The 25,305-nt window shown below is 46.5% G+C and overlaps 1 protein-coding gene across 2 annotated transcripts in view; it reads right to left on the bottom strand.

Moving 5' to 3' along the window:
* ZCCHC2 (zinc finger CCHC-type containing 2) overlaps positions 1–2,671 on the bottom strand; it is a 41,558-nt gene extending 38,887 nt beyond the window's left edge. For both annotated transcript variants that reach the window (XM_048939281.1, XM_048939283.1), the window contains exon 1: positions 1,709–2,671. In XM_048939281.1, coding sequence (XP_048795238.1) covers positions 1,709–2,656 — 948 coding nt within the window. In that variant the 5' untranslated portion in view covers positions 2,657–2,671. The remainder of the gene's footprint in view (positions 1–1,708) is intronic.
* Positions 2,672–25,305: the final 22,634 nt, after the last annotated feature.

The raw sequence follows: 25,305 nt of genomic DNA, 5'->3' as shown, positions 1-25,305 counted from the left end.
CAGGAACTATGTGATGCGTATGTTCAGCCAAGCTGGGCCGGGCCACTCGGCGTTCCCTCAGTAAATGAAACCACTACAACTTGGAAGGCTGTGTTGACACTGCAGCCAGAACGCTGCACAACACAGACTTCAATTCCAGTAGTCTATAGCAGTCAGCTCCCCGATGCCCTCACCTGGGCTCTGAACAGTCGTGCCTGGGGTGCCAGCCTCAGTCAGGCAGTGCGTTTCCAGTTACTGGTGCTTCAGACCTCTTGAGATCAGAGCCCAGCCTCACCGCTTCCTCCAGCCCCCTCCTCTCTCCCTGAGAAAGGACTTCCAGGACTCATTTTGGGATAGCTAGACTTGGAGCAGGCCTAAGAGCCAAAACAAACACTTTTTGGACTTATGCTATGAATTATGATTTCAGTACCGTAACATCCACCCACTAGTCAATGACCTGCCAAATGTGCTTTGGCCTTAAAACGATACAAGCCTTTACTGAGCATATTTGAAGTCTTAACAATTCATCCTCATCTCCTTCGAGCACTACTCAAAAGCATATCCTTTTCCCACCAAACTGAGAAAGGGGCTGCCGCTACTTCAGCAGGGCAGCAGTTTTCCAGGAGTGGCTGAAATGGACAGCACTGAACGCAAACTTAAAAACAACTGTTTGTGCTGCTTTCCACCTTTTTCTGTTAAGTCCCCGATGAAAACCTCACGTGTCTGATTTCAGCAGTCTATCTGCATTGTAAGTACCTATCTTCCAGCCCTTTCTTCCTCTTTGCATGAGAGGCCATCTATAGACCAAAAACCATAGAGCTCCAACACAATGGCTTGGTTGCATAAATACAGGGCTGATTTTTTTTTTTAAAGCAGACATTTATCAAAGGGGCAAAATGAGATTAACTGCACTTAGATACAGCTGCTGCAAATGAGGGTACTCCAGTGCCACTCAAGGAAAGTCTGTGTTCTGGGATTGCTGCCTTTCAGCAACAAGTGGCACATCTGTGCTCAAGATGTGCCTTGCTGCCTCCTGACAGCCGCACAGAAATTCAGCTTTTCTTTCCACAAAAGCTCCAGTTGTGACATTTCAGTTTGCTCCTTCAGTAAAACGACTGCCAACCTCCTTCCCCAAGACCTTCAACCGCCTCACAGAACGCAGCTTTGGAGAGATGCAACCCTACAGACACTGACCCTCAACAGCTACCCTGGTCCCTGCCAACCCCACTATAAATCTCACTGGGAAGGGGGGGGGGGGGGGGGGGGCAGGAAGAACAGGTTCCATGTAAAAATTACTCCAACACCTCCTATTGTCCCAAGCTCCTTGTGAATATTCTATGGTTTCTATCTAGCACTATTACACTATTACTATTATTTCTATGAGTTGAGTTAAACTGCCTCGCCATCAGGACTGTGGTGTGCGAGGAAGCGTACCAGGCGCTACGAGCATTCAGCATCCTACACTCTAGCAAGGAGGGTCTGAGAAGAAGCACACCAGAACATTCGGCTGGCCAAGAACAAGAACCTCCCCCTCCCCCCCCCCCTCCTTTAAGTCACGATCAGGCATTTTTATGTTATTATGGCACAACACACAATTTGAAAACCAGATTGGGCCAAGGAGAAAACCAGAGAAAGCCACAGCCCCGCGTGGGGGGCTCTGCTTCAACCGATAGGAAGTGGGGAAGGGCTGAAGGATAGGGGAAGAGGAAGGCGCGGAGCACGGCATTACCTGGGCCCGGTGGCGGCCGAAGCCCTCTTCCTCCTCCTGGTCCCCGCACAGGGCCCTCCGCAGGCGTTCTAGGTGCTCTCGCAGCGTGACCCGCTGGTGGAAGGAGAAGGCCGGGTGCAGCGAGGCCATGGTGAAGAGCAGGAGCAGTTCCTCCTGCGCGCCGAAGCCCAGGCCCTGGGCGGCGGGGAGAGGGCCCTGTCCGTTCTCTCCGGCCCCGTCCATCACCATCACCACCTCCTCCTCGTCCTCGGCCCCCTCCTCCTCGGCGGCGCCCGCCCGAGGCCGCCGCGCCGGGCAGCTCTGCAGGATGGAGTCCACCTGGGGCAGGAGGCGGTGCAGGCGGCCGGCCGCCTCACGGTTCTCGGAGCCCAGCAGGGCCAGGTAGACGATGAGCTTGGAACGCACGGCCGGGTCGCGGAAGTCGCCCAGCTGCCCGGGGTCACTCAGCCCGTTGGCCTTGGCCTCCGAGTCGCGGAGGCAGTGGTAGTCCTTGCGGGCCAGGTCCTCCAAGCAGGAGCCAAGGAAGCGCAGCTCCAGCGGGTTGCACAGGTCCAGCAGCCCCACCATGAACTCCAGCCGCTGCGCCGAGCCCAGCACCAGCCCGAACCACTCATACACCGTCTCCTTGTCGGTGCGGGCCGCCGCCGGGCCGGGGCCGGAGCCGCCCGGGAAGGCGGGAGGCGGCGGGCCGGGGCCGGGCCCCGGCCCCGGCCCCAGGCCGTGTAGCTGGCTCGGCCGCTCCAGCCCGCACCCCCGCCCCGCGGCGGCTCCCCCGCGGCCCGGCGCCCGGGGCACCTGCTGCGGCTGCGGCTGCTGCTGTGGCGGCGGCGGCGAGGGGTGGCAGTCCGGGGCCGCGCCGGCCTCCTTCAGCCCCAGCGCCGCCGCGGCCGCCTCTTCCGCCGCCGCCCTGTGGCTCGTCGGCTTCAGGGGCAGCTTCATCTTCAGCATCCTCGGCGCGAGGCGGCCGCCAGCGTCCGACGGGGCCCGGCAGCGGGCCAGGGGGCCGCGGCCGGGCCGGGAGCGGCGGTCAGGCGGAGCCGGCGCTCACGCCGCTGCGGCCCTGCCGGCGCGGGAGTAGAGGCGCGCGCGGAGGCAACGGTCCCGGCGCGCGCGTCCGCGTGCGTGCGGGAAGGGGGAGGGGGGGGGGAAGGGGCGTGTGCGCGTGTGGGGAGGGGGCGGGCGGTGGGGGAGGGGCGGGTCTCGCTGGCGGCGGCGGCTCCCGCGGCGCTTCCCCCTCCCCTGACCTAGCGCCGCTGCGCGCGTCCGTCGGCCCACCGTCGGCGCTCGCGGCCCGGGCCCAAGCCGACCGAGCGCGAGCTCGCGGCGAGGGGCGGGGCCGGCGCGGGGAGGCGGGCACGGCGCGTCTGTCGGCCTATGGGCGAACAGACGTCTGCGCGCTCGTGAGAGCGTGCAGCGCCCCGCGCCCGGGCTGCGCCGGCGGCTGCGGGGCCTCGCTGCGTCGGCGGCCGCTCCGGCGACGGCGGGCTGTGATGCTCGGTCGGTGCAGGCGGGGCGGGGCGGCGAGTGTACCGCCTTTTTTTTTTTTTTTTTTTTTTAATCCCACCTGCCGTGCCCGTCCATTGGGAGCGGAGGAGTGGCCGTGGTGGTGGGCTGCTGAGCCGGCTCCGGCGCTGCCTCGGCCGTGCGGGTGCGTCCTGCGTTCCGTTAGGCTCGCGCGGACCCCGCGGCTCGCCTCACAGCCCCGATATAGAAAAAAGGCGTTTTCCTGAGGTAACGCCACTTGCTGTCTTTGGTGTGTGGAGCTCCGCAGCTGTAGGACAACGTTGGGTGCAAACCCGCTGGTGTGTTTGCATTCCCAACACGATGGGAACCGCTATTGCGAGAGCTGTCATTTTTATATTCACAGAATCTTAGAATCATGAAGGTTGGAAAATACCTCTAAGCTCATCCAGCCCTACCAGCAGCCCTTCCCCACCGTGCTCACCACCCGTGTCCCTCAGCACCACATCCACAGGGTCCTTGAACGCCTCCGGGGACGGTGACTCCGCCGGCTCCCTGGGCAGCCTGTGCCACTGCCTCACTGCTCTTTCTGGGAAGTTTCTGGGAACCTCCACACGGGCACAACTTAAAGCCATGATCTCTCTTTCTATCATTGTTACTGGGAAGAAGATGCTAACCTTCCCCCCATAGTCACAACCTCCTTTCAGATCACAAAGAGGGATGAGGTCTCCTCCAAGCCTCCTCCACACTGAGCAATCCCAGTTCCCACTCCCCATAAGACTTGTGCTCCACACCCTTCGCAGCTTGGTTGCCTTTCTCTAAAGGGCCTCCATGCCTTTCTTGTAGTCAGGGGCCCAAAACTGAACTCAAGGTGTGGCCTCACCAGTGCTGAATACAGAGGGTATTGCTGCTGTTACAGTATCATGCAGCTTTCTGCATGACTTTGCAGGTAATTTTGCAGTATGGAAAAACAGAGAGTGTAAAGAAAGTATGGCAAAATGCGCTTTGAGACAGTTGATCCTGAAACAGAACACTGGATTCGCCCTGATTTCACCCATTTTGTTACCAATTGTTGTGATCAGAGATGATGGAGAGCCTACAATTGCACCATTAAGCGTTAGTCAGTAATTGGGAAGTTGTGGTGCCTGTTACTTCAGTCCCCACATGTTTAGAGAAAGCCAGTATATTTGGAAGCAGACTCAAGCCCATGGCTTTCAGAACACACAGCGAAGAATGAAATGTGTTTTAATCAGAATTATGCAAAACAGCATCCCTAAACTGTTTACAGAAAAGAAGTATGAACAGCCAGTGCTAACCCCCCTTATCTATCTGTCCAGAAGCTGATTGTGCTGCAATGAAAGAGCCTATTTATTAACCAAGTAAATGTCATGCAGATTATAATAATCTAGCATGCATCATTCAGACTTGCCACAGAGCATCAATCTACTCTTAAATGTTGCTTACAGACTAAACCATACCCCAGTTTCTCATATCTATGTGTCTAGTCCACGGCATTTTATTTACTTTAAGGTACAATATGTTAGGTTTCTACTTTCCTAATGGTTGTTCTGTCCTCTTCTAGTAACACAAATAGACTTGAACCTGAATCAGCAAAGCTCTTTCATTATTGTTACAGATCATTGTGAGCAGAAATGTAGCAGAGAGGGGAAATTGTTCGAGTCCTACCACATCATCCCAGATTGTTAGCAATTCTTTGTCAGTCCCAGGACAAGGAAGGTGAATAGTGCACAAAAAAAGAGCTGCATAAAGCCATTTTATCCTTCTTTATTTTATACTGTTCTCTGGTTTGGGCCTGATGGGCTCACGAATCATTCCAAATCCTTACAGTTATTAGTCAGAGCAGTTATCATAATACCCCAGGATATTATTTTCTCACATTGTCATTGTGAAGTAGTAATTCTGGAATCACAGTAATTCTAGTCACCTTGTTATGGGTTTTGTTGTTGTTGTTGTTTGTTTCTTTTTCCCCAAACAAAAAATACTGTGACTACCATAGCAGATATGCCAAACTGGAATCATTTAATGCACCAGAACAAGGCTTGAGGTTTCTGCTTAATTTGAATGTGGTTTTTCTATCTGAATAAAGTATCCTGGATCAGAATTAAATGGATGCTCAAAGTAAGATTTCTTATACTTGAACAAAATGTGATTCAAATGAAATGCAATAGTTCCAAACAGGTGATTCTACAGAGAGGCAAAAATGAATTTAATTTTGGTAGAAGGGGATAAAGGGAGTGAGAGAAAGTCCACTGACTCATTCCTGAGTCCAAAAAGGTGGGATAAATAGTATGCACGCAAAGGTTATGGTTGAAAGTTTGCTCCCCAAGTCTAGAAAATACTTGAGCACGTCCTACATCCATCCCAGTTTGTGATAGTTTCCAAGCTGATACTTCGTTTCATGAATAAACTGAAGAATTTGATTAACTCAGCCCTATTTTGTTTCCCTTTTTCCAATGGTTCAAATTGTGATACTAGAGGAAAAGAGATTTGAAAGATAGGAGAAGAAAACCAGGACAACAAATAGTATGAGAAAGGAAAAAGAAGATGAAGAGCTTAAAAGTATTTCTATAGCTCAAGGAGCTGGTAGCAAGTATTGGGACAAAGTGGAATGAGAACTGAAACTTTGAGTGTCCAGAGGAAATGAAAGTGAAACTCAGGGCTGTGGGTGGAAGAAGCAAGCAGTGAGGAAATGCATGAATACTGATGTGATAAGCTGAGCTTGAGAGATGTTAACCTGATTTTCTTAGTGACCTGTGAGATGAGAGGAAGAACTGTGACATTGTGTGATACACAGCACAGTGTCAGGGGAAAACAAAGGCAAACCTCTCAAAGCAGCTGAGCTGGTCACAGTGTGGTGCACACAGAGGGAACAATCTAACTAGAGTGGGAAATACAGATCTCCAGTAGAGACTAGAGCAGTTTTGCTTGTTCATTATTTGTCATTTACCTTATGATAGTTGGCATTTTTTTGAGTATCTTACCTTTTGTGGAACAGGCGTTTGTTACATTTTAGCTGAGACAGCTGCAAGAAAGCCTTGAGAAGATGATAATTTGTAATTCACTGAAAACAAAGCCTGACAAATCAATAGCTTATTACTGTTTTTTTCTTAGTGTATAGATTTTGAATGTTTGAGCTCATCTGTTCTTTCCTGTGTCCTCTTTTTCAGCACAAGCTGAACAAGCTTATATTCCCCTGTACATAACAAGCACACGTGGGATTTAATGTCTTGGCATAAGGCAGTCTGACTGTACATGGAAGGCTTAGGATATCTGCAGCACCTCTGAGGTTGGCTCTCTCAATCAAGAAACAAGTCGACAGAACAAATGGTGGCATTTACTTAGCCATATTCCTAAGTACACTGTTTGTAGCCTAATTATGTTTTCAATAATAGAAGGATACATTTAAGTGCTCATTTTAATTATGGATCTTCTAAATCTGAGATTGTAAGTTCCTCTCGAAATAAAACTGGTATTGGCAGGGCATTTTATTACATAAGATTAGTCATGTTGGATGGACCATCTCATGGTGTGTTATTAGACTGTTTTGAAAGCTAAAGCTATGCTTAACAATGTTGGTTTTTTTTTCCTATATATATGTGGAATGAATACAGGTGTTTCTACAACTTAATACTCGGTATGACCGGTGAAATGCAAATGACCCTTAGTCCTAATCATGTTTGCATCCCGTGCCAGGGATAAACATACGGTTTTAAACCCAGTTTAAATCGCTCCCACGTCATTTTCAATGTAAAGTTACTGAAAAATTAGTTCAGTGTAGGCAGAGGGTGTGTCCCCAGGATTAATGTGATTATGAAAGACAATTTCTAAAGTCAAAGTTGGTTACTGATTTGCAAAGGTCACCTGTCCCAGGCCTCTGTGGCAAGCTGGCCAATAAAGGTGCTGTTACGAAACACAGTCACAAATTTCAGTTCACCACTCAAGGAAAGCTGAACTGAGGCTGCAACCCTTTTTTACGTAACTATCAAAGGTGAATTATTACTATTTTAAACTGGATGCTGATCAGAAATGTGTGAAAGACTGAAACATTACGAAAGTACAAAGATTTCAGCTTATGTGTAGATGGAGCAGCCTACATACCTGCATGGGGTACAACCCATGGTACAAATAGCAGTCTGAACTGGTTTACTCTTCTCTGGTGTAAAATAGTAAATGACAGCTAACAAGAGAATTTAGGGAGAGCAAAGAATACAGTAGCACTGAGAAGTTTGTATCCTTTGGATCTTCTGGCCAGCAATTTCCCTACTGAAAATTGTCACTGTGGCTTTAATGCCACAGATCACAGACTGTGCTGATTTAGATCATGATGATTTCAAGCAAGTACGAACCATGCTAGAGCTGGAATTTGCACAGACAACTACCTAATGTAGGTGAGAATTCATCCTGGGGAGAACAAATGCAACTCCCAAAAGCATTCAGCTCTGGGCTTTCACATTTTGCAGAGGACAGTGGTGAAATGCCACTGACTGTGGAAAATTGCAGAACCATTGCTGTAAGCTTTCACAATGCATTGCGGATAATCTGCATACACAGTTCAGCCAACGCTGGGGTTTTGCTGTCATGGGAAATCCTATTTGAGACCATTCGAGCACGTGCCTAAATCAGCCCCTGTTCTAGTGAGCAACAAACTATATCCTTAAGTGTAAAGCAGTAAAATTTAAACACCTACGCATAAGATAAAAGACCTAGGCCACCTTAAACATCTGATCATAGCTAATTGAAATCTGTTCTCAAATGAGGGCCTGCAGGAGGAATGTAGGTGCGGCTCAGACATGCCAGAGCCTAAGCACGAGGCCTGCTTGGTGTTAGTCATGTACATGATAATTATGTGTGCATTTAGGACCCAGGAATCAAACTCCCCTGAGCGATTTATTGGCTGGATTATTTCATCACTTCTAGACTTGTGCCAGCAGGAGAAAACTCCCGGTTAGATCATAAGGAACTTCTGTGTGAACGTCCTTCAGAACAAAACCCTCATCAATATGAACTCAAAGGTTATTGGAAAAGAAGCATTACATCCTGACCTTTAAAATGTGCAGTCACGGTTAGAAAGACCAACTGATGCCAGCATGAGCTGCAGAAGAGTCATGAGTCACTTGTGAAATTTCTGTTGCAGAAGGAACACGTTATCCTTCCCTCTGCTGGTAGTGCCAGTCTCTTGCTGTCTTAGGAGTCCCATCTGCTGCCACCTAAATTAGACACATAGCTCTCACCATCACTGTGCAAAAGAGTTGCTGTCAGTGCTCAGAACATGGCATTCTGCACAGTATGAGCTGTGGATACTGATCTTAGCTACAGCCTGGGAAACCCCTGTGGCTTACGTCCCATAGACGGCCTCAAGAGAGGAACAGCTCCTGCAACTGCCAGAGCTCATTTCTCAACACTAGGACTTTGCAGGATTTAGCCAGCAAGCCAGGCTGTACAACAAGAGGAAGGATCTTCCTCCAGGCTGGGAGTTGCCATCATAAGCTTATGGATGGAAAAAAAAAAAAAAGTCCAGCTCCTCAGCTGCACATTTCACAGTATTACTTGAGGTGTGGGGTAGCCGGCTCCTACTGCTCACTTGACTCCAGCTCTGCACACTTTAACTGGCTCAGGGCACACAGTGTTGCTGTTGAAAAAAACCTCAAGCTTCAGCTGACCTCGGTGCACCATTGCTGTTTGAATCCACAGCTTTCATTAACCCGAAAATAATGCAAGAATGCTTGCCAAGAGCAGATGTTACACACTGCCACTCAGGTAAAGTAGGTTGCGAAAATACACAAATCCAAAGAAAAAACCCTCACTTTCCCCATGCTGTCTCCTGCAACGTATGTGTTGAGAAGTTCATTGTTCAAATTATCAGTCCTTGAATGCTTTGATATTTGCTCTTTGGGAACATCCAGTATTCAGTTCAGGTGTAAATCCATGCTACTAACTTCTCCCTTTGGCAATCCTCTTGAAAATAGAACAAAGAATTGGAAATCTCTTGATGAGTAGATGTTTCATGCTGGAGAGGTTTTTCATTTTCTAATTCTGAAGAATGAGTAGGTTGCACTGAAATAATGACACTTGTGTAAGCTTTTTAAGTCTGATATATATTTACTAGGGACTTTATAGCACATAAGTGGGATGGCTTACAATCTGGGATATTTGAGGAAAAGCATCACAAAAATCATTCTGGTAAAAAAAAAAAAAAAAAAAGGAAATCAATTAGAAAAATAGAGTTGATACCTCCTAAGGGAAAAGAAATCTAAATAAATTTCTGGTCCTACTGAAACAAGGGTTTCCCACTTCAGAGATCTTTGAAGGGCCAGAGCATCAAATTTGGCATTGAGTACCAAAATCAAGAAAGTTGAGCACACCTGAAGTGGGAAACACTTGTACAAAAAATGATGAGTGCATCACCAGTACTGTCCTCAGCTCAGGCAGTATTCAGCCCTAGCCCTTAGAGTGCTGCAAACTTCCGCTTTTCCTCTTCTGGTTGGGTGGTTTGGTTTCTTGGTAGTGTCCAATTTTGAGGCCAGCTGTGTTTCTTCTTTATATAAAGCAGAGTGGTTCCTGCACGAAGGATACAAGCATCATCCGTACATAGATAGACACAGTTCACGTTTAGCAAAGGTGCTCCAACATAGAATGATAGAATCACTCATCACCGAATATCCCAAGTTGGACTCAACGTTCCTTGTGGGTTTCTTTCATCTCCTGGCTCCACACAGCACCAATCAAAATTCCAACCCTATATTTGAGAGCATTGTCAAAAACGTTCCTTGAACTTCGCCACCTGGGGCCATGCCCACCGCCCTCCGGTGAAGGACCTTTTCCTGTTATCCAACCTGACCCTCCCCTGAAGCAGATCTGTGCCATTCCCTCAGGTCCCGTTGCTGTCACCAGAGTGCAGGGATCTGGATCTGTGCTGCCCTTCTGCTCCCCTTGTGGGCAGCTGCAGGCTGTCACGAGGCCTTTCCTTTCCTCAGCCTTGTATTTTTTGTGGGGAACAAACCATGGCACTTCAACTGTTCCAGGGCAGAGCAGAGCAGAGTTTGAGCATATGCATACTTCAAACTTACTTGCATATAAAAGTGATGATGCTTGTACTTTGCTTAGCAGAAAGAGACATTTCAAGTGGTTGAAGCCCAAAGCCTCACTCATTTCCTTTATCCTCAGTTACAGACTATCCTTAATAATTGAAGACAAGTGAAGGGCCATAAAATTACGCCATTTTACCCTGCTTCTGTTTCATCCCTACCTCAAGGGATGTTTTTAACAGGATATAATTATCATCCATAATCATCTACTAACTCTTGAAAATAATAGACTAGTCATCCTTGCTTTCTCTAGAACGTATTGAATGAGAATTTCAAAGAGGAACACTGGTTTTGTTTTGTTTTTGTTTTTTGTGGCAAGTGTGGCAAGTTTTACAAGCTCTGAAAAAGCTAGAAAGCCTGGCTAAAGAAGGATTGGTCAAAGGCTTTAGTAACAAATGGTTTTATTCTATTATTTTTTTTTTTTCTGTCAAAAGTACTCTTAGCATCTTCCTCTCAATTAATCTAATCCCAGGTTTACTGACTTTATTCCTTTTTCTCCCCTTTATTTCATTTGATACATAACTACCCTTACTCCTTAAATATTTACCATTACTTATCAATGAAATGCCTCTTGATGGCCTTTGAAAGGCGTTCCTTTAATAAATCTGCTCTTAGCCCAGATGATGTTTTCTTGCTGTGACTTGTGCCAGATATCTTGGTATCCTCCAATTTCAGCCACAGTGTCACTTAAGAGCAACCCTGAAGTGGGCTAGAGAACAGCTATGCCAGTTGACTGTAAGAGGCCCATTGTGGAACTGAGGAGATCCCAGACCTTGAAGAAGGCTGATACCCCAGGGTGCAATTAAATGCACACCTACACACAGCAGTGACCAGTTTTTGTAATTTTCAGGGCCTCTGTTGCCTCCTGTCTCTATAACATTTCTGTTTTGCAATGTTGGTCAAACAAGGTTGCTCAGTACCCCTTCCCTGGAGGTGCTAAGATTTGCCTGCTGTGAGGGAAGACATCATCTGTAGAAGCCAGGCTGCTGAAAGGACAACATGGATGAGGCCTGCACTGCTTCCAAGGTGGGCAGTGATGCTGCTTCCAGAGCTGGCTGGCTCAGGACTGGTGTGGACTAGTGCATTTGCCTGAGGTCTCCATTCAAGAGCTTCCTTTCCTTCCACCCTACACCTGAACCATCTGTTTTGGAGGCAAGCTCACCTGTCTGTGACTGATCCTTCCTCTGTATTTGTGCAGTGACCAAGGCACTGATCGGAGCCTCTAGAAAGTAATAACATACAAAATGAAAAAGTAATTAAGAAATTCTGTCTTAGCCAGGGACACATTTTACTTTTATGTCTTTAATATGCCTGATGTACTTTGAGATGCTGAATGAATAACAAACCGTAATATTTGAGTTTGCCTAGGGATGATACAAAAGTGACAGAAAAATTAAATTGGAAAATGCTGTGCAGTCCACAGTGCAGCTTTCTTATCTGACCTGACAACGAGCTTTATCACTTCCTAGGGAAAAGGTGGAAAAATCAATTAAACCACACAAATTGCGCTGCTGAAACCTTTTTGTGGGATCCCTAAAATGATACTCCAGTTCCTTGGGAAGGGATGTTCTGTACCAGGATTTTAGCTCCTTTTACAATTTATTTTTCTAACAGCGTAATTGCTAGTCTGCATTGGAAGCTAGTTGCAAGATAGTTTTGCTCAATTCTTCTTTTCTCTTCCTTTCCCATTTTTAAGGTTCTCCAGGGATCATTGTTCTTCAGCTCTGAACATTCTGTTTAAATGCTTCAAAAACAAAAAATTATCCCAAACCCTTTGAAATGTGAATCTCTAGCATGGACATGTAGCTTAAATCCAGCATCTTATGAATTCCAAGGGGTTCCCAGCTCTATAAATACCTCTGAACATCACACTTTGGCTAACTTTAAATTCATGCTGTCCGAAGAGCTCACGTTTTTTAAGCACTTAAAGAGCATACTAATGAACACGAGAGAAAAGCCAAGGGAATGTGACAGCCACGTGAATTTCAAGCTGCAAGTGCCACAAACGTGAACATGTCTTTTCCTTTTAAAGCTCGTGATCATAAAAGTAAATCTGCTGAAGCTGATTTGAGACATACAGCCTAACAAGAGGTTTCCTCTCACCAGAGCTCTGAAAATACTTTGCCTTCTTTTGCCATCTGCCAAGTGCTTCTCAGACACTGTTTACTTAATCTTAACCCTCTCCTGGGGGACCGTTAAGAAATCACTGAGTTCTTTTCCAAGGTGAAGAAATTGAAATAAACATAGTTAAGCCTCATCATTTAAGAATTTATCCCCAGCAGATGTTATCTCTTCAGCAATTCCATCTTCACGATTGAAGGCTGAAGGAAGCAACTGATGAGGACGAGAAACAGGAGGTTCCAAAGAAAGCAAGCAGAGACAAAAGAAGAAGAATGTGATAATCATACCCCACAGTGGGAACAGTTGTTTAGAAGCTCTGTAAGATGCCTGAAACGTAAGGTGAAATCCACAGGTGCAGTGATGCAGCAGGAGGTGAAGTTGTCGCCTCCAAGCAGCAAACCTTCTCTGCTGGAACCAAGGGGCAAACCACACAGCTTGTACCAGCCCTACGCTTCACTCAGCCCCTTCTGAGGGAGTTCTGTAGTCCTAACCCGCATTGCTTGACCCTGTCAAGAGTCAGTATAAAGATCCCTTTTGCAGACCTGTACCTATATAAAAAGGAGTTTAAAATGGAAGCAAAATAACTGGACCAGTCAGAACTTCCAACAACATGTATCTGCACTGAAAAAATGTTGTTTTGCCAAAGCTCAGGGGTGATATGGAGTTATATATTAGTTGTGATGAAATCCCTGATGATGTCTGAAAACTGGCATTATCTTCCTACTGTCAATCAGGTGTGAGTACAAATAAACCATCAGGATTTTTCAGTCTTGCAGTAGAAGCTTCAACACAGTTCTGTTGCATAAAAATGGTTGCCCTAGGATGACAGCATGTCCTGCCTTTTCTCTCCATCAGCTCTGGTGCTTTTCTGATCCTACTTCATTTTGGTTCAGGCAGTGAACTGAGCAAAAAATTACTGGATTTTTCTTTAACTATATAATTATAGTTTTGCATCTATTAGTTTTCTATTTTACTCTTTAAACTGTCTCATCACTGGACAAACTTTACGTTGAGGCAAGCAAGCATTTGGCTAGGACTGGAACTACACTTGTTCCTGCTCTGATTTACACCAGCTTAAACTGTAAGGGACACCAATCCCAAATGTTTTCTAATTTCCAGGCTTGGGCCAGTGTTATCCACTTTAGAGCTATTACTAACTATTCCCTAGGGATCTCTTCAAGGTCAAAACTTGCTCTTTGCAGGGACCACCATGCAGATATCACAGACGTAATATTAACTAGATACTACATTTGAGTTTACTTAATCTGGCAATTTATTTGGTGCAGACCTCATCTCCTATTACACATACTTTGAACTACTCAGTCTTTGTTTTCAATGTTCTTTGCTTAAATCCAAGCAAATCCAGTGTCTTTCCTGAATCCCAGCCCACCCATGATACAGAAGTATCAAAAAACTTTAAATGTTTTCATTTGTGCTCCCTTTTCAAAGAAACAGAGCAATATAGACATGTACCATGCTTGTATGTGCTAACACTCAAAGAAGTTGTTCTGGTCTACTTAAACAGCTCCTCAGAGGTGCCCATTCCCTTGTGGCTGGCATCATACCATCACTTGCATCCTTTTCTGAACCACCCCATCCACTTGCTGGCAGCTAGGGATGTTGTGTCACGAGAGCTGTGGTCACGAGGGACTCTGTTCTGAGGGAAACAGGGTAAGAGACATTACTGAAAAACTCACTATCGTGGTATGGCCCTCTGATTATCATCCGTTATCTGCAGAGGTCCCAGTCAACTGGAAGCCAGTAAATGTTGCCCCACTTTTCAAGAATGGCAAGAAGAAAGTCTCCAGCAATTACACGCTTTTCGGTCTCACTAGAAAATTTTAAGATTATTCTGGATGTTACTGGAAAACACCTGAAAACAGTGAAGTCATTGGTCATAGCCAACGTGTTCACAAGGGGAAAGTCCTGTTTAATGAACTTAATCTCCTTTTATGACAGTGCTACCCACTTAATCGACCAAGGGAAGCCCATTAGTACAATCTTTTTGGATTTCAGCAAAGCTTTTATGCTGTTTGTCACAGTATCCTTCTGGAAAAATTGTCCAGCATACAATTAGACAAAAACAGAATGCAATGGGTGAACAATTGGCTGACAGGTCAGGCTCAGAGTGCTATAGTAAGTGAGCTTCCATCAGGCTGGTGGCCAACCAGTGGCAGGGCTCCATTTCAGAGCCAGTTCTCTTTCATTTTTTTTTTCTGAAATGACCCAGACACGGGCCTCCAACATATTCTGTCTGTGGACAGCACTGAACTGGGAGGAGCTGTTAACTCCTCAGGAACGAAGAAGCCTTCCTGAGAGATCCTGTCAAATTACAGAGCTGGGCTCTCTATAACTCTCAGAGTTCAAGGAGCATTTAGACAACACTCAGACATAGAGTTTGATTTTTTGCTTTGTCCCGTGTGGAGGCAGGACTTGGAGTTGATGATCCATGTGGGTCCCTTCAACTTGGGATACTCTATGAATGCAGTGAACAAAGGTGGACAAGGAGAGGCAGTGGAATTAAACTGATGAGATGTTCTCCTTCTTGCCACAGCAATAAACTGGCAGAAGCATAAAGAAGCCATTTGTGATGTGTCACAGACAGGCTAACTCCACGCCTGGTGACAACAGCAACACAGGTGTGTCAGTACAGGCTGAGGGCTGGGAATGGTGGCTGCTGACCCTGCCCCAGTGCAACCTGCAGGGCCTGGTGCTGGGGTGGACACCAGGTCTGTGAAGGAACATGGCAGGTCTTTCACGGCACAGCCTGAGTGTCCTCCCAGAAATGGGCCCAGGCCCCGGCCTGGATGGAGGAGATCTTCACTGCAGGATGGGCTTGGGAGAAAATCCAGGCTCGCTGGACAACAGCTAAGACAAATTAGTGGCTTCTTGTTTCGTTTTTTTTTTTCTTTTTTTTTTCCTCTATCTCTGTGGGAGAATCCCTGCCTGTCACTTTTAATTAGCCAAATCATGGCTGTCATTGTGTTCTGCAGCTCATTAAGTACTAGGAGTCTGCCTCAGACAACGTGGGGAAATTACAGAGCCAGTCTTGGTAAGGCTCCTTCCAATCAGAAGAACACACCTCCCTAAATCACACTTCTGTATCATCCAAGCTCTTTTTTGTTTTCTTTTGCATTACGCCTTTCTAGTAGTAACTGAGGACTTCTGCATAGCAGAGCTTTGATCAGGATAAATAAATAAATGAAAATCAAGAGGCAGACAGACCTCAGTTACCAGGGGTAGTGAACTCACTCTCATCGCTGGGACAGCTGAGTATTACATACGTTTCCTTCAACATACCTTTCTAGGGGTCTTAATGTTTTTCTATCAGACAACAAAGGCCACATACTCCTGCAGTGGCAGACCCTCTCTCCCTTGCAGGAGCCGATGAGGTTTTGCTTATAAATGTGGCACACATCACTGTTGTAATTCTTCCCCTGCATGATTTATCTGTCTATTGGAGGCAGCTGTAGGACAGGCTCCAGTTCAGATATAGCGTGTTACAGAAACAAGCTATGTCTTCCCACACTGATCATATTTTTTCTCACCTTGTTGTTGCTCTAAAAAAATTATAGCTCTGCACCCATCTACACCATTCCTACTGGAGCACACATTTATATACAAAAAGCACAGGAAGAACTGCTGAATGAAAGACATCTGTGTTTGAAATCTTACTCTATCCACACAAAAGGCTGCTAATGAAGAGATTTCAGCTAGCACCTTAAGTGTTTAATTGCAGAAAGCCTTTGAGATCTAAGCAAGGATGCAGGTTCCATTATACTCAGCACAAACACAACAACAAAAGGCGGGGGGTGCAGAGGGTGTAAGGCCGGCACAGCGGTCAGTCAATGCACAGAGGCAACGAGGAGATATTCATCAGTGCAAGATGCCCTGATCTCAGCGTCCTGGAGGCTTTAGCCCTTGTCATTTCTTTTTATCAGCACCATAACAACGCAGGGTGCTTTGAGGCAGCCAATGAGAGACAACAAGAAAGCAGCCTCACGCGTGCCTTCTTCAGTAAGAAAAGTAGCATTGGATAAAACGTGGTGGTGTTCATTGGCTTTTCCAGAAAGTGGAGACAGCAGCACTTAACAGGGCTGCCAGCTCGAGGGGCTGATCATTTTGGTGGGGATGTTGTGGCTGAGCATGAGCACAGGAGTTGGCAGAGGAGGGAAGCAGCAGTTCTGAGCCAAGGTCAGGGAAGACAGAGAGTTTGTCAGAGTCTGTCTGTTATTAAAAACAAACCTCCTTACTCTCTTTTCCTTCAAAATACCAAGCATCCCTGGGAAAATACAGTTTATTTGGCAGTTTTAGTCCTGTCCAAGTCCTGTGATGAAGTTAAGAACTGGACCCCATGCTTCCTGTTGAAGCAGAACATCCCCTTGGAAGATATGCTCCTGTTTCAGTGCCTGCATTTAGCAAGGCAAACTCATAGGTCGTGAGGGGCAGCAGATGCAAGACTTCTGCTCTGCTGCCCGCTGATTTACCAGGTCTGCAAAGAAGATACTGACCTGTCAATAAAATACATTTCAATTTCATTTTCTTCAAGGCAGAAAAACAAAAGGAACGCCCTCCTCCCCTCCCCAGAAAAGAAAAGATTTTTGGTGCCTGAACGTCTGCCTGTTCATTTTCAAAATCTGCTTTTATTTATCCTCTGGTTTGCATTGATCTCTAGTGATAAACATGCCAGCTGAGAGAATTTAGTTCTAACAGGCAAGCCTTCCCTCTGCCAAGTGATCGGGTTTCTTCTTTGAATGGCACTCAGGAGTCTTCAGTTGAGTTGAAATATATCTCAATTCAAAGGATTATAACCAAATTAAGTACAGCTTTGCTCTCAACGTTTCTATTTCATTTTAAAATGATGCTCAGAATTTGCTCTCACTCAGCTTTGTGGATAACACATGTTGTTTTCTGAAACACGATGCAGGTTTCTCACCACACCTTTAAGTACCACAAAGCCTCCTCCTCTTCCCTCAGCCTGCTTGGGCCTTCCCGCCTCACCCTCCTTGGCCAAGCACCTCCTGCTCTGTCTCCTCTCACTTTCCATTGCTGTTTCCAGACCCAAGTTCTCAGCCATCAGCCTGCTTGCACAGTCTCCTCCACATGCTCATCCATACAGGTCCCGGGTCCCCTCCAGAATGCCCCAAAGCACCCACAAGACTTTTATCCTGCAGCAGACATCAGCTGGAGCCTGCAGGCTGCTGGGTTGCTGCTCCAAAACCCTACACCTGATGGGTATGAGGTGAAAATGAACTTCTCATGGCCTTCAAAAAGGAGAGGAAGAGGAGAAAAAGAAAAGCCCACTCCTCCTTGCTGCTTCTGGTGAATCCCTTTTTCTGCATCCTCTGTTTTGTTTTCCTCCTAGCTTCTCTCTATGTATATGTACCTGCTTGTAGCCATCCCCATGCCCATCCAATGAAACAACCCATGGACAGTGCTGAAATGGCTCAATGCTGCACACCACAGTGTGCCATATTTGCAGTATGGCACTTTTCATTTTGATGCTGGGAACAGGGAGCCCACATATGAGAGCTCCCACATTTGCATACCAATACTTCTGAGCTTTCACACAGGGACCTCTGAATTTCCCACCTGACTGAGATCTATGAAGTGTGTGTGCATGCATAAAAGCAACTCTTGCCATGAATGCATTTCTATGTGGGGTTTCCCCAATTTCTCACTTCTCTGTCTGCTGTAATGCAACCTCCTAACCCAGTTAAAACAGTAGCTGTAGCAGCTCAGGTAGCCCAGTATATAAAGCAATAAGCAACATAAGCACTGATTGTGCCTCACAAAGTTGGGAACTATTTGGGAATCATTAGTTAGCAACGACCCAATCCGTATTGAGGAGTTGGTAGTTTGGACCATGCAGGGAATGAGGACTCTTGCAGTTCTATTACAATTATTATCTAATAACTAATATAATTAATGGCTTAAATCAAATAAATTTCAAACAGTAATGGTGAATTAATGCATCTGTATATGAGGTTCAATGCCTTATGTAAAAATATCTTTTTAAAGGGCATGACATTTTACTTTTACTAAGCTTCCTCCTATTGCTGAAATTCAATTTTAATGTATTGATGAAAACCCAGCAAGAAAAGCCATACAATTATTATGAACACATTCCTGTGACACCACCAATTGTTTCAGTTTTAGAAGGGAAATGTGTTCAGTTCATAACTTCTCTGTCTCTGCTTCTGGCTGCTTAACATCACAACATAAATGTCACTTGATTGAGGTGAATGGGGCTTTCTGTATGCAAATTCCCTCGGTTCAAGTCAGAAAGTGAGAGAGCACCCAGGCAGGAGCACTCGAGCAGCACAGGGGTGAGTTGAAGCCCAAAGGCTTGATGCCAGCAGGGCTGGGCATAGCCAGGGGTCCCTGGCCCCTGAACAGTGAGGATCTGAGCAGGGCATCTTGACCCCAGCTCATGTGGGAGGGTGGCTGCTCCCCATCATTCTCCTGAGGAGGAGGAGGATGAGGAGAATGTGGTAGCAGACTGACATTGTTTAGCTTGGCCGTCCTTGCCTCCCACCGCAGCCACACTCTGAGCTGCCTTCTTTCCCTGGCTGCATCCAGTCGTTCCCACAGTAAGCCCAGTCTGGGCATGAGATGCTTGTGTTCAGCTATTGCTTTGGCTGTAGCAGAAGTTTTCCTGAGGAGTTCAAGTCTGTACTTCAAACCCTTTACAGCTTTGGCCAGACAGAAGCAGGTTTCCCTGGCAAGGCTGGAGGTGGCTGTCCAGCATCCAGTCCTCCCCCTTGCCGAGCGGTAGAGACGCAGAAGGTGTAAGAGCTCTTCACAAAAACCCACAAGAATCCCACAGTGGAAAGCATTCAGCAGCTGGATTCAAGCCAGTAACCCTGAACGTGAAAACAGTCACCTAGTTTCATACCCCCTTTTGTGTCTGTTTGTAGAGCCCTGTGGCACAGGTGGGCTGGCATTGGCCCCGCTCCACAGAGAGAAGCAGACAGAGATATCCAAAAGCACACAGCAGATAAGTCAGTCACACTCAGAACAAATACATACATAAATCCATAGAATGAAAGAAAAGCACACTTGTCTGTAACAGTGTTTTCCTAGGATCACTGTATGAGCTGTGACTCCAGCTGATGATTTCAAGTCTGTGAGCAGACAGTGGATTCACAGCAAGTCCTCATTTCCTGCCGAACCGCATTGTGGAGAGATGCTTGGACAGAAGGAAGCAGATCGGATACCAACTACCTGGCCTGAAATGGGCTTCCTTTATTTCTTGTTTCATGGTGATTTAAGACTTTGGAGCTTCATAACAATTGGCTCATACCTTGTTTTATGTAAGTCACCACATCTCCATCTCATGAGAGATGCAGAATACTTGTTAATGGTCTGTCTTACCCTTCCTTAAAGAAAGAAAGGAGGAGGGAAAAGTATTTTGCTCCATTAAAAAATAAAATGCACAGCCTCTTAAAAGAACATTTTATAAAACATTAAACAATTGGTAGATTCCCACTCTTGCTCCAAGTCCCACACAAACAGTGCCTGTACGCACACGTGAACCTGTGAGATGATGCAGCAACAAAACCAACACAGATTATCATCAGCAGTGGCTCTGAACTATTTGGGGAAATATATGCCCAGAACACTCCTAAGCAGAGCAGCCCTGGTTGCTCTGCTCTTTTCATCACCAGAAAGGAGTTTGATGGCAGAAAAGCCAGCTATGCTTTTATTTTGTCCCACAGATCCCCCAGCACTGTTTTGTGTAGCTGTTCTCATTAGGTTATGTGCAGAGATATCATATCACTTGGCTTAAATGCATCTTCCAGATGCAGAAGTACGCCTGTAGGACAGAAGCCATAACTTCATTAGCTCAGCCAGCAGAGGGAACTGCTAATCAGCATTAATTGCTCACGCTGGTCTTAAGTGCATCCTGTCCAGTCCAGTAAATACCCAAGAAGTGATCATTCTTCTCACATTTGCTGTGCACCAGGCCATGCCAGAGCCTGAACACCCTCCACAGTGCCCCTGCTGCCCTCCTCTCCCCTCATCTTCACCTCACCGCTTGAGGCATGACAAGCTCTGGAGCCAGCTCTGCACAGTGACATTTTTACGTCTCTGATCACTTGATAACTCAGCCAAGCTGAAATCGTGGCTGAAACACACCAAGTCCTTTTCCTCATCCCTCCTGTACTGCTCCTTGCCCCAGCAGTGGTGGCCCAGCAGTTCTTACTCAGCTAAAATTCCACAGAGCCAGAAGCAGATTTGACACACGTGTCAGAGGACACGGCTTAGTGATGGGACTCTGTAGGGCAGGCAGATGGCTGGACTCAAGCATCATACAGGTCTTTCCCAACCTGGATGGTTCTATAATAACAGCGTGCAGCTGGGCTGCCAGCTGGTGCCACAAAGGCCCAGGTTGTTGTGCAATCCTCCCCAGCTTCCACAAGCAGACCCCACTCACAAGGCACAAAACATCCGTGGCCCCCAAGGTGCCAGTGGCCAACAACCACCAAAGATCTGTGGTGGCCATCAGCAGGCCAAGGCATGGTTCACACGCAGCCCCATCCCATCTCTGGCCAGAATTACAGAATCACAGAATATCCCAAGCTGGAAAGGTCCCACAAGGGTCATTGAATCCAGCTCCCAACTCCACACAGGGTTTGGATTTTGGGTGGTCCTGTGTCTAAACACGACTCGGGCTCTGGCACTCGGGGCCGTGCCCACTGCCCTGGGCAGCCCATTCCATGTGAGGAGCTGCAGCCGCCATCAGGCCTCCCCTCAGCTCCTCTGCCCTGGGCTGAACAACCCAGGGACCTCAGCGACTCCTCGTACTCAACATCTTCCAGCAGCACTGAAGGCTTCCAAGTGACTTTTGCTGATGATGCTACATTCATAGCAAAGGATCTGGATTCATAGCAAAGCCCCAACTCCACAGCAGCTCAATGCCACTCCATTCCCTACATGCAGGGTAAAGAAAAGGTGTTGGTGGGTGGGCATCCAGCCCGCTGCATGCAAATAAAGACAGCAGGGAGCTCTGTTTGGAAGAATATAATGAATTAACCTGGAACTAGGCCAGGATTCAAGAAACACTAATTAGGGGTTTAAAATTAATGTAATGCTAAGCACCTGCTTCCCTCAGTGGTGAGAAAGGCTCTCTGAAAAGGTGTTGTGCCTGATTTGTGCTTTGTCAGCCTTGGGAGGGAGGGTGCTTTTAACACCTGAATTAATTGCTCAGAGCTCCCCCTGGCCCCTTGCAGTGGAGTCAGAGCCTTTGTAGGAGGGAGGGAGGTGCAGGAGAGCAGCTGCAGCGAGATGCTCCTGCTGGAATATGGTAGCACCTAAGGTGCTGTAGATCCACTGTAATTTTCTTCATAAAGCAGCAATGCTTAGCTTAGGAGTTTTCCACTCTTCCTTTTCCTCTGCAGCTTATTTAAACAAAATGTGCCTTAGCTGTTCCTTTTCCAGCTTGGATTTGTTTTTTTTTCCCTGCAAAAATTGATAAGGCTGGCCACGCGCTCCAAAAATCCCTTCACGGCTCTTTTAAGACCTCTTCCTTGGTGGGAACCAGCCCTGGGCAGCTTAGTTCTGGGCAGCCAGTTACAGCACTTGTCATTCTCGCACTTGTTGATGCTATTTCAGTGCCTTCGTCTCCAACATCTGGTTGCCTTAGATACATGAGGTAACTACGGCAACTAGATATTACAGGGAGAGGGATGAGGAACACATCAACACTGCTGAATTTGTCAGGCTTTAAAATAACTTTGCTGTGGGGCAGGGCAGGAGGTCCAGCAGCATGAGGCGGCCGCTGGCCTGAGAGCATCAGCAATGCTGGGGATGCACAAAGAGAGGTGCCCAGCAAAGGAAGGAGTTGGGAGCTGCACATTTCCTCCCCAGTTTTCCAAGAAGGGCTGTAGTGAGCAAGATTACTGTGAATCTGAACACTCTCACATCCCAAATACCACTGCTTTAATGGTGCCTTGGTGAGAACGTAATGCTGCAAAGCAGATCACGAAAGGATGCACAGTTGTCATTTACGATTATTTTGATGCTTTCTGGAATAAGTAGTTAATATGTGAGAAGGTGAGCAGCTCTCGGGCTGTGCATGGCAGGCTGTAGTCATGCAGGCTGTTGCTAAAGTGCACTGAAACACCCCCATGGCCTCTCTGCTCCAGACAGCAGGGAGGAGTGGGTGTTCTCAGAGCTGAGAGCGAACCACCCAAGATTGCCAGAAAGACGTGTTTATGCCCAAAGTGTCTGTCTGACTCTTGATTTTTTTTGGTTCCAGAAAAAGCTTTCTTAATAAATCCATGTGAAAATTTGGATCCATGTGCTGCATGAATATCCTTCACCAGGATTATTCCTGCACAAAAACTTTCTCTATGTGGTTAGGACAAATCCTTTGTGTCTTACTTGACTCAATATTCCAGGCACTGGGAAACAGAAGGAAGCCAGCACTATGGTCTGATGCATGTCATTACAAATACCTGTCGAGTTGGGTTGGAATGCTCAGACAGCTCACCAGCACAGATCCTGTAAATGAAAGTCATCCCTCATTAACCCTGGCAACACCGCCTTCAGCCACAAAGGGCGCTGCTTTATTATGTTGCTTGCATATGAAATCTGAGTGCCTAAAACAGGAGATCCCCCCTTCTCACCTCAGCACCTTGTCTGAGTGAAGTCTCACAGATTTTTCTTTTCCACAGGACATCTTCCTCATTACACAGACTGGTTGGTAACGAACATAAAGCCATGCTTCCCCTGGTAAAGTGCCCTCTTGGAATTCTTTGCTATTATCTTTGGAGACATGAGCTAGTTAGATGAACAGAAATTAAATTTTGTGTCAGTAAATGTAAAGTAATCCAGGCTGGAGGCATAATGACAGCATTTCAAGCACCTAAGGGCTCTAAATTAACTGTCTCAGTTTCACAAAGTGACCCAGGTGGCACTACAGAGCTCAACAGGCAATCAAAAACGTTGACAAGACATTAGGAGGTTTAAAGAGTGGGCTGAAAGATAGAAAAAGAACAGATTTTAAGCCATTTCAAATGACCGAGCATTAGGCAGACCCAGGCAGGAATAATACTGTATATTCACTGCTTGACAGATTTCACAAAAAAGGGCTTGGGGAAGTTCTTAAACACAACAAATACAGAACCTTCCCAATCAAAGAGAGATTTGAAGGAGTGAGACTGCATACCCTGCAAAGCAGAAAAGTAGCAGAGGTCCTGAAGACGAGAGTGGGCAATGAGAAATGATGTGGAGAAGAGAGATCTGGGGCTTCTCATTTTCCTTCTTTGCCGAACAAGGGAACATTCAGCGAATTGGTAGATGGAAAGTGCACGCAGATAAAAGGAAATACTTTCTCATAAACCATGCAATATAAATCCCTGGAGATGGCTGAGAAGGAGGTTACCTCGCCATCCTTTCCTGCAGCACAGTCTCAGATGCTGGCTCCTCGGTCAGCCCACATCACAGTCTGACTCGTTACCTTGAAGCCAGGATTAAAATGGCCACATAGAAAGGTACATGAGATCTGGCAGCTCTGCTCTGCTTAGTTGTGAGGTTGAAAGCCACCGGCAGTGGTGTAGTAACAAATATGTGATGATTAAGAGCTATAGCTGCTGGCTCAATGAATGTAGGTCAGAGCTGCAAAACCTTAATCTAGAGAGGAAGTATGAATGTCAAAAACAATCAGATTCATGCAGGATTGCAAGCTGTGTGGGTAGCCTGCACCCTCAGATCTCACTGGCAGAGGATGTATCTGTTCTCAAGCAGATGTGAATGGACTAAGCAGCACGACCTTCTGCACACAGAGTGACCTTGTCAGATACTTTGTGAAGATTACAAATATCTTCCATTCATCTCGCAGCACATGGCCTGGACCTTTCAACAGTGGTGCAGCAAACAGACTTCTGCTTTACAAGGCCTCTATGAGAGCATTTTTTCTGACATGTGCCAAATCTCATGTGTGATTCCATCACATAACCAGCACAGCTGGGTGCAGAACATCTAATGATTTCAAAGGGGATGTCATGCTTGGGCAGCTTGCACAACCTGGGAGCCCTGAGCTACATGCAAAGTCTTTGGTCCTGTGTCAGTCTTAATATGGGATAAGCTGCTCTAATCAGACACCCACTCAGGGAGGGAAAAAGAGCCTTTGAGTCTTGCTCTTTGCAAAATGTATCTTTCTCGCTGTTAATCTGATAAGTGACATTATCTGATAAGTGATGATCTTCTGTGTGTGGTGCCATCATTACTTCATTTATATATATTGAGGTCCGCAGCAGAAACTTTTGTGAAAAGAGCCATAAATTTCAGATAAGACTTGAAAATTGGCATGGGGGAAGGAAGAAAAAGACCCATGTCTATTCAAAACTTAGGGAGAAATTGACATGATTGTACCCTACTGGGATGAAAGCTTATGAGCTCTCTCAAGGAACAAGTTGAAGTAACAGTTACAGTGATAGCCTCAAGTTACTCCAGGAGGGATACAGGTTGGATATTAGGAAAAATCTCTTTTCAGAAAGAGTGGTGAGCGGGTGGAACAGGCTGGAACAAGTGATGGAGTCACCATCCCTAGAGGTGTTCAAGAAACATGTAATTGTGGCACTGAGGGACATGGTTGGTGGGCATGGTAGGGATGGGTCAGTGGTTGGACTAGATGGTCCTAGTGGTCTTTTCTAACCTGAGTGATTCTATGATTAAGTAAGGTTTTCCACTGAGTAGGTTTTCCTCTTTGTAGTGCCCTACATAGTGATTTGAACGCTGTTCTCACCTTTGGTCATTCCCTCATATCAAAGCCCTGTTTTTGTCTACTGAGGCGAAAGCATAGCCTTGGTTTGTGTGACGGGACCTGGGCTTTATAGGAATGGATTATTTAGACAGGTTTGAACTCAGGGAAGGCAACTGATTTATTTATTTCTACCTAGA

The sequence above is a fragment of the Lagopus muta genome, chromosome 3 (assembly GCF_023343835.1).
Source record: "Lagopus muta isolate bLagMut1 chromosome 3, bLagMut1 primary, whole genome shotgun sequence".
Classification (NCBI taxonomy): domain Eukaryota; kingdom Metazoa; phylum Chordata; class Aves; order Galliformes; family Phasianidae; genus Lagopus; species Lagopus muta.
The sequence above is the reverse complement of the archived record's forward strand: the minus strand, read 5'-3'. Positions and strand labels throughout refer to the sequence as shown.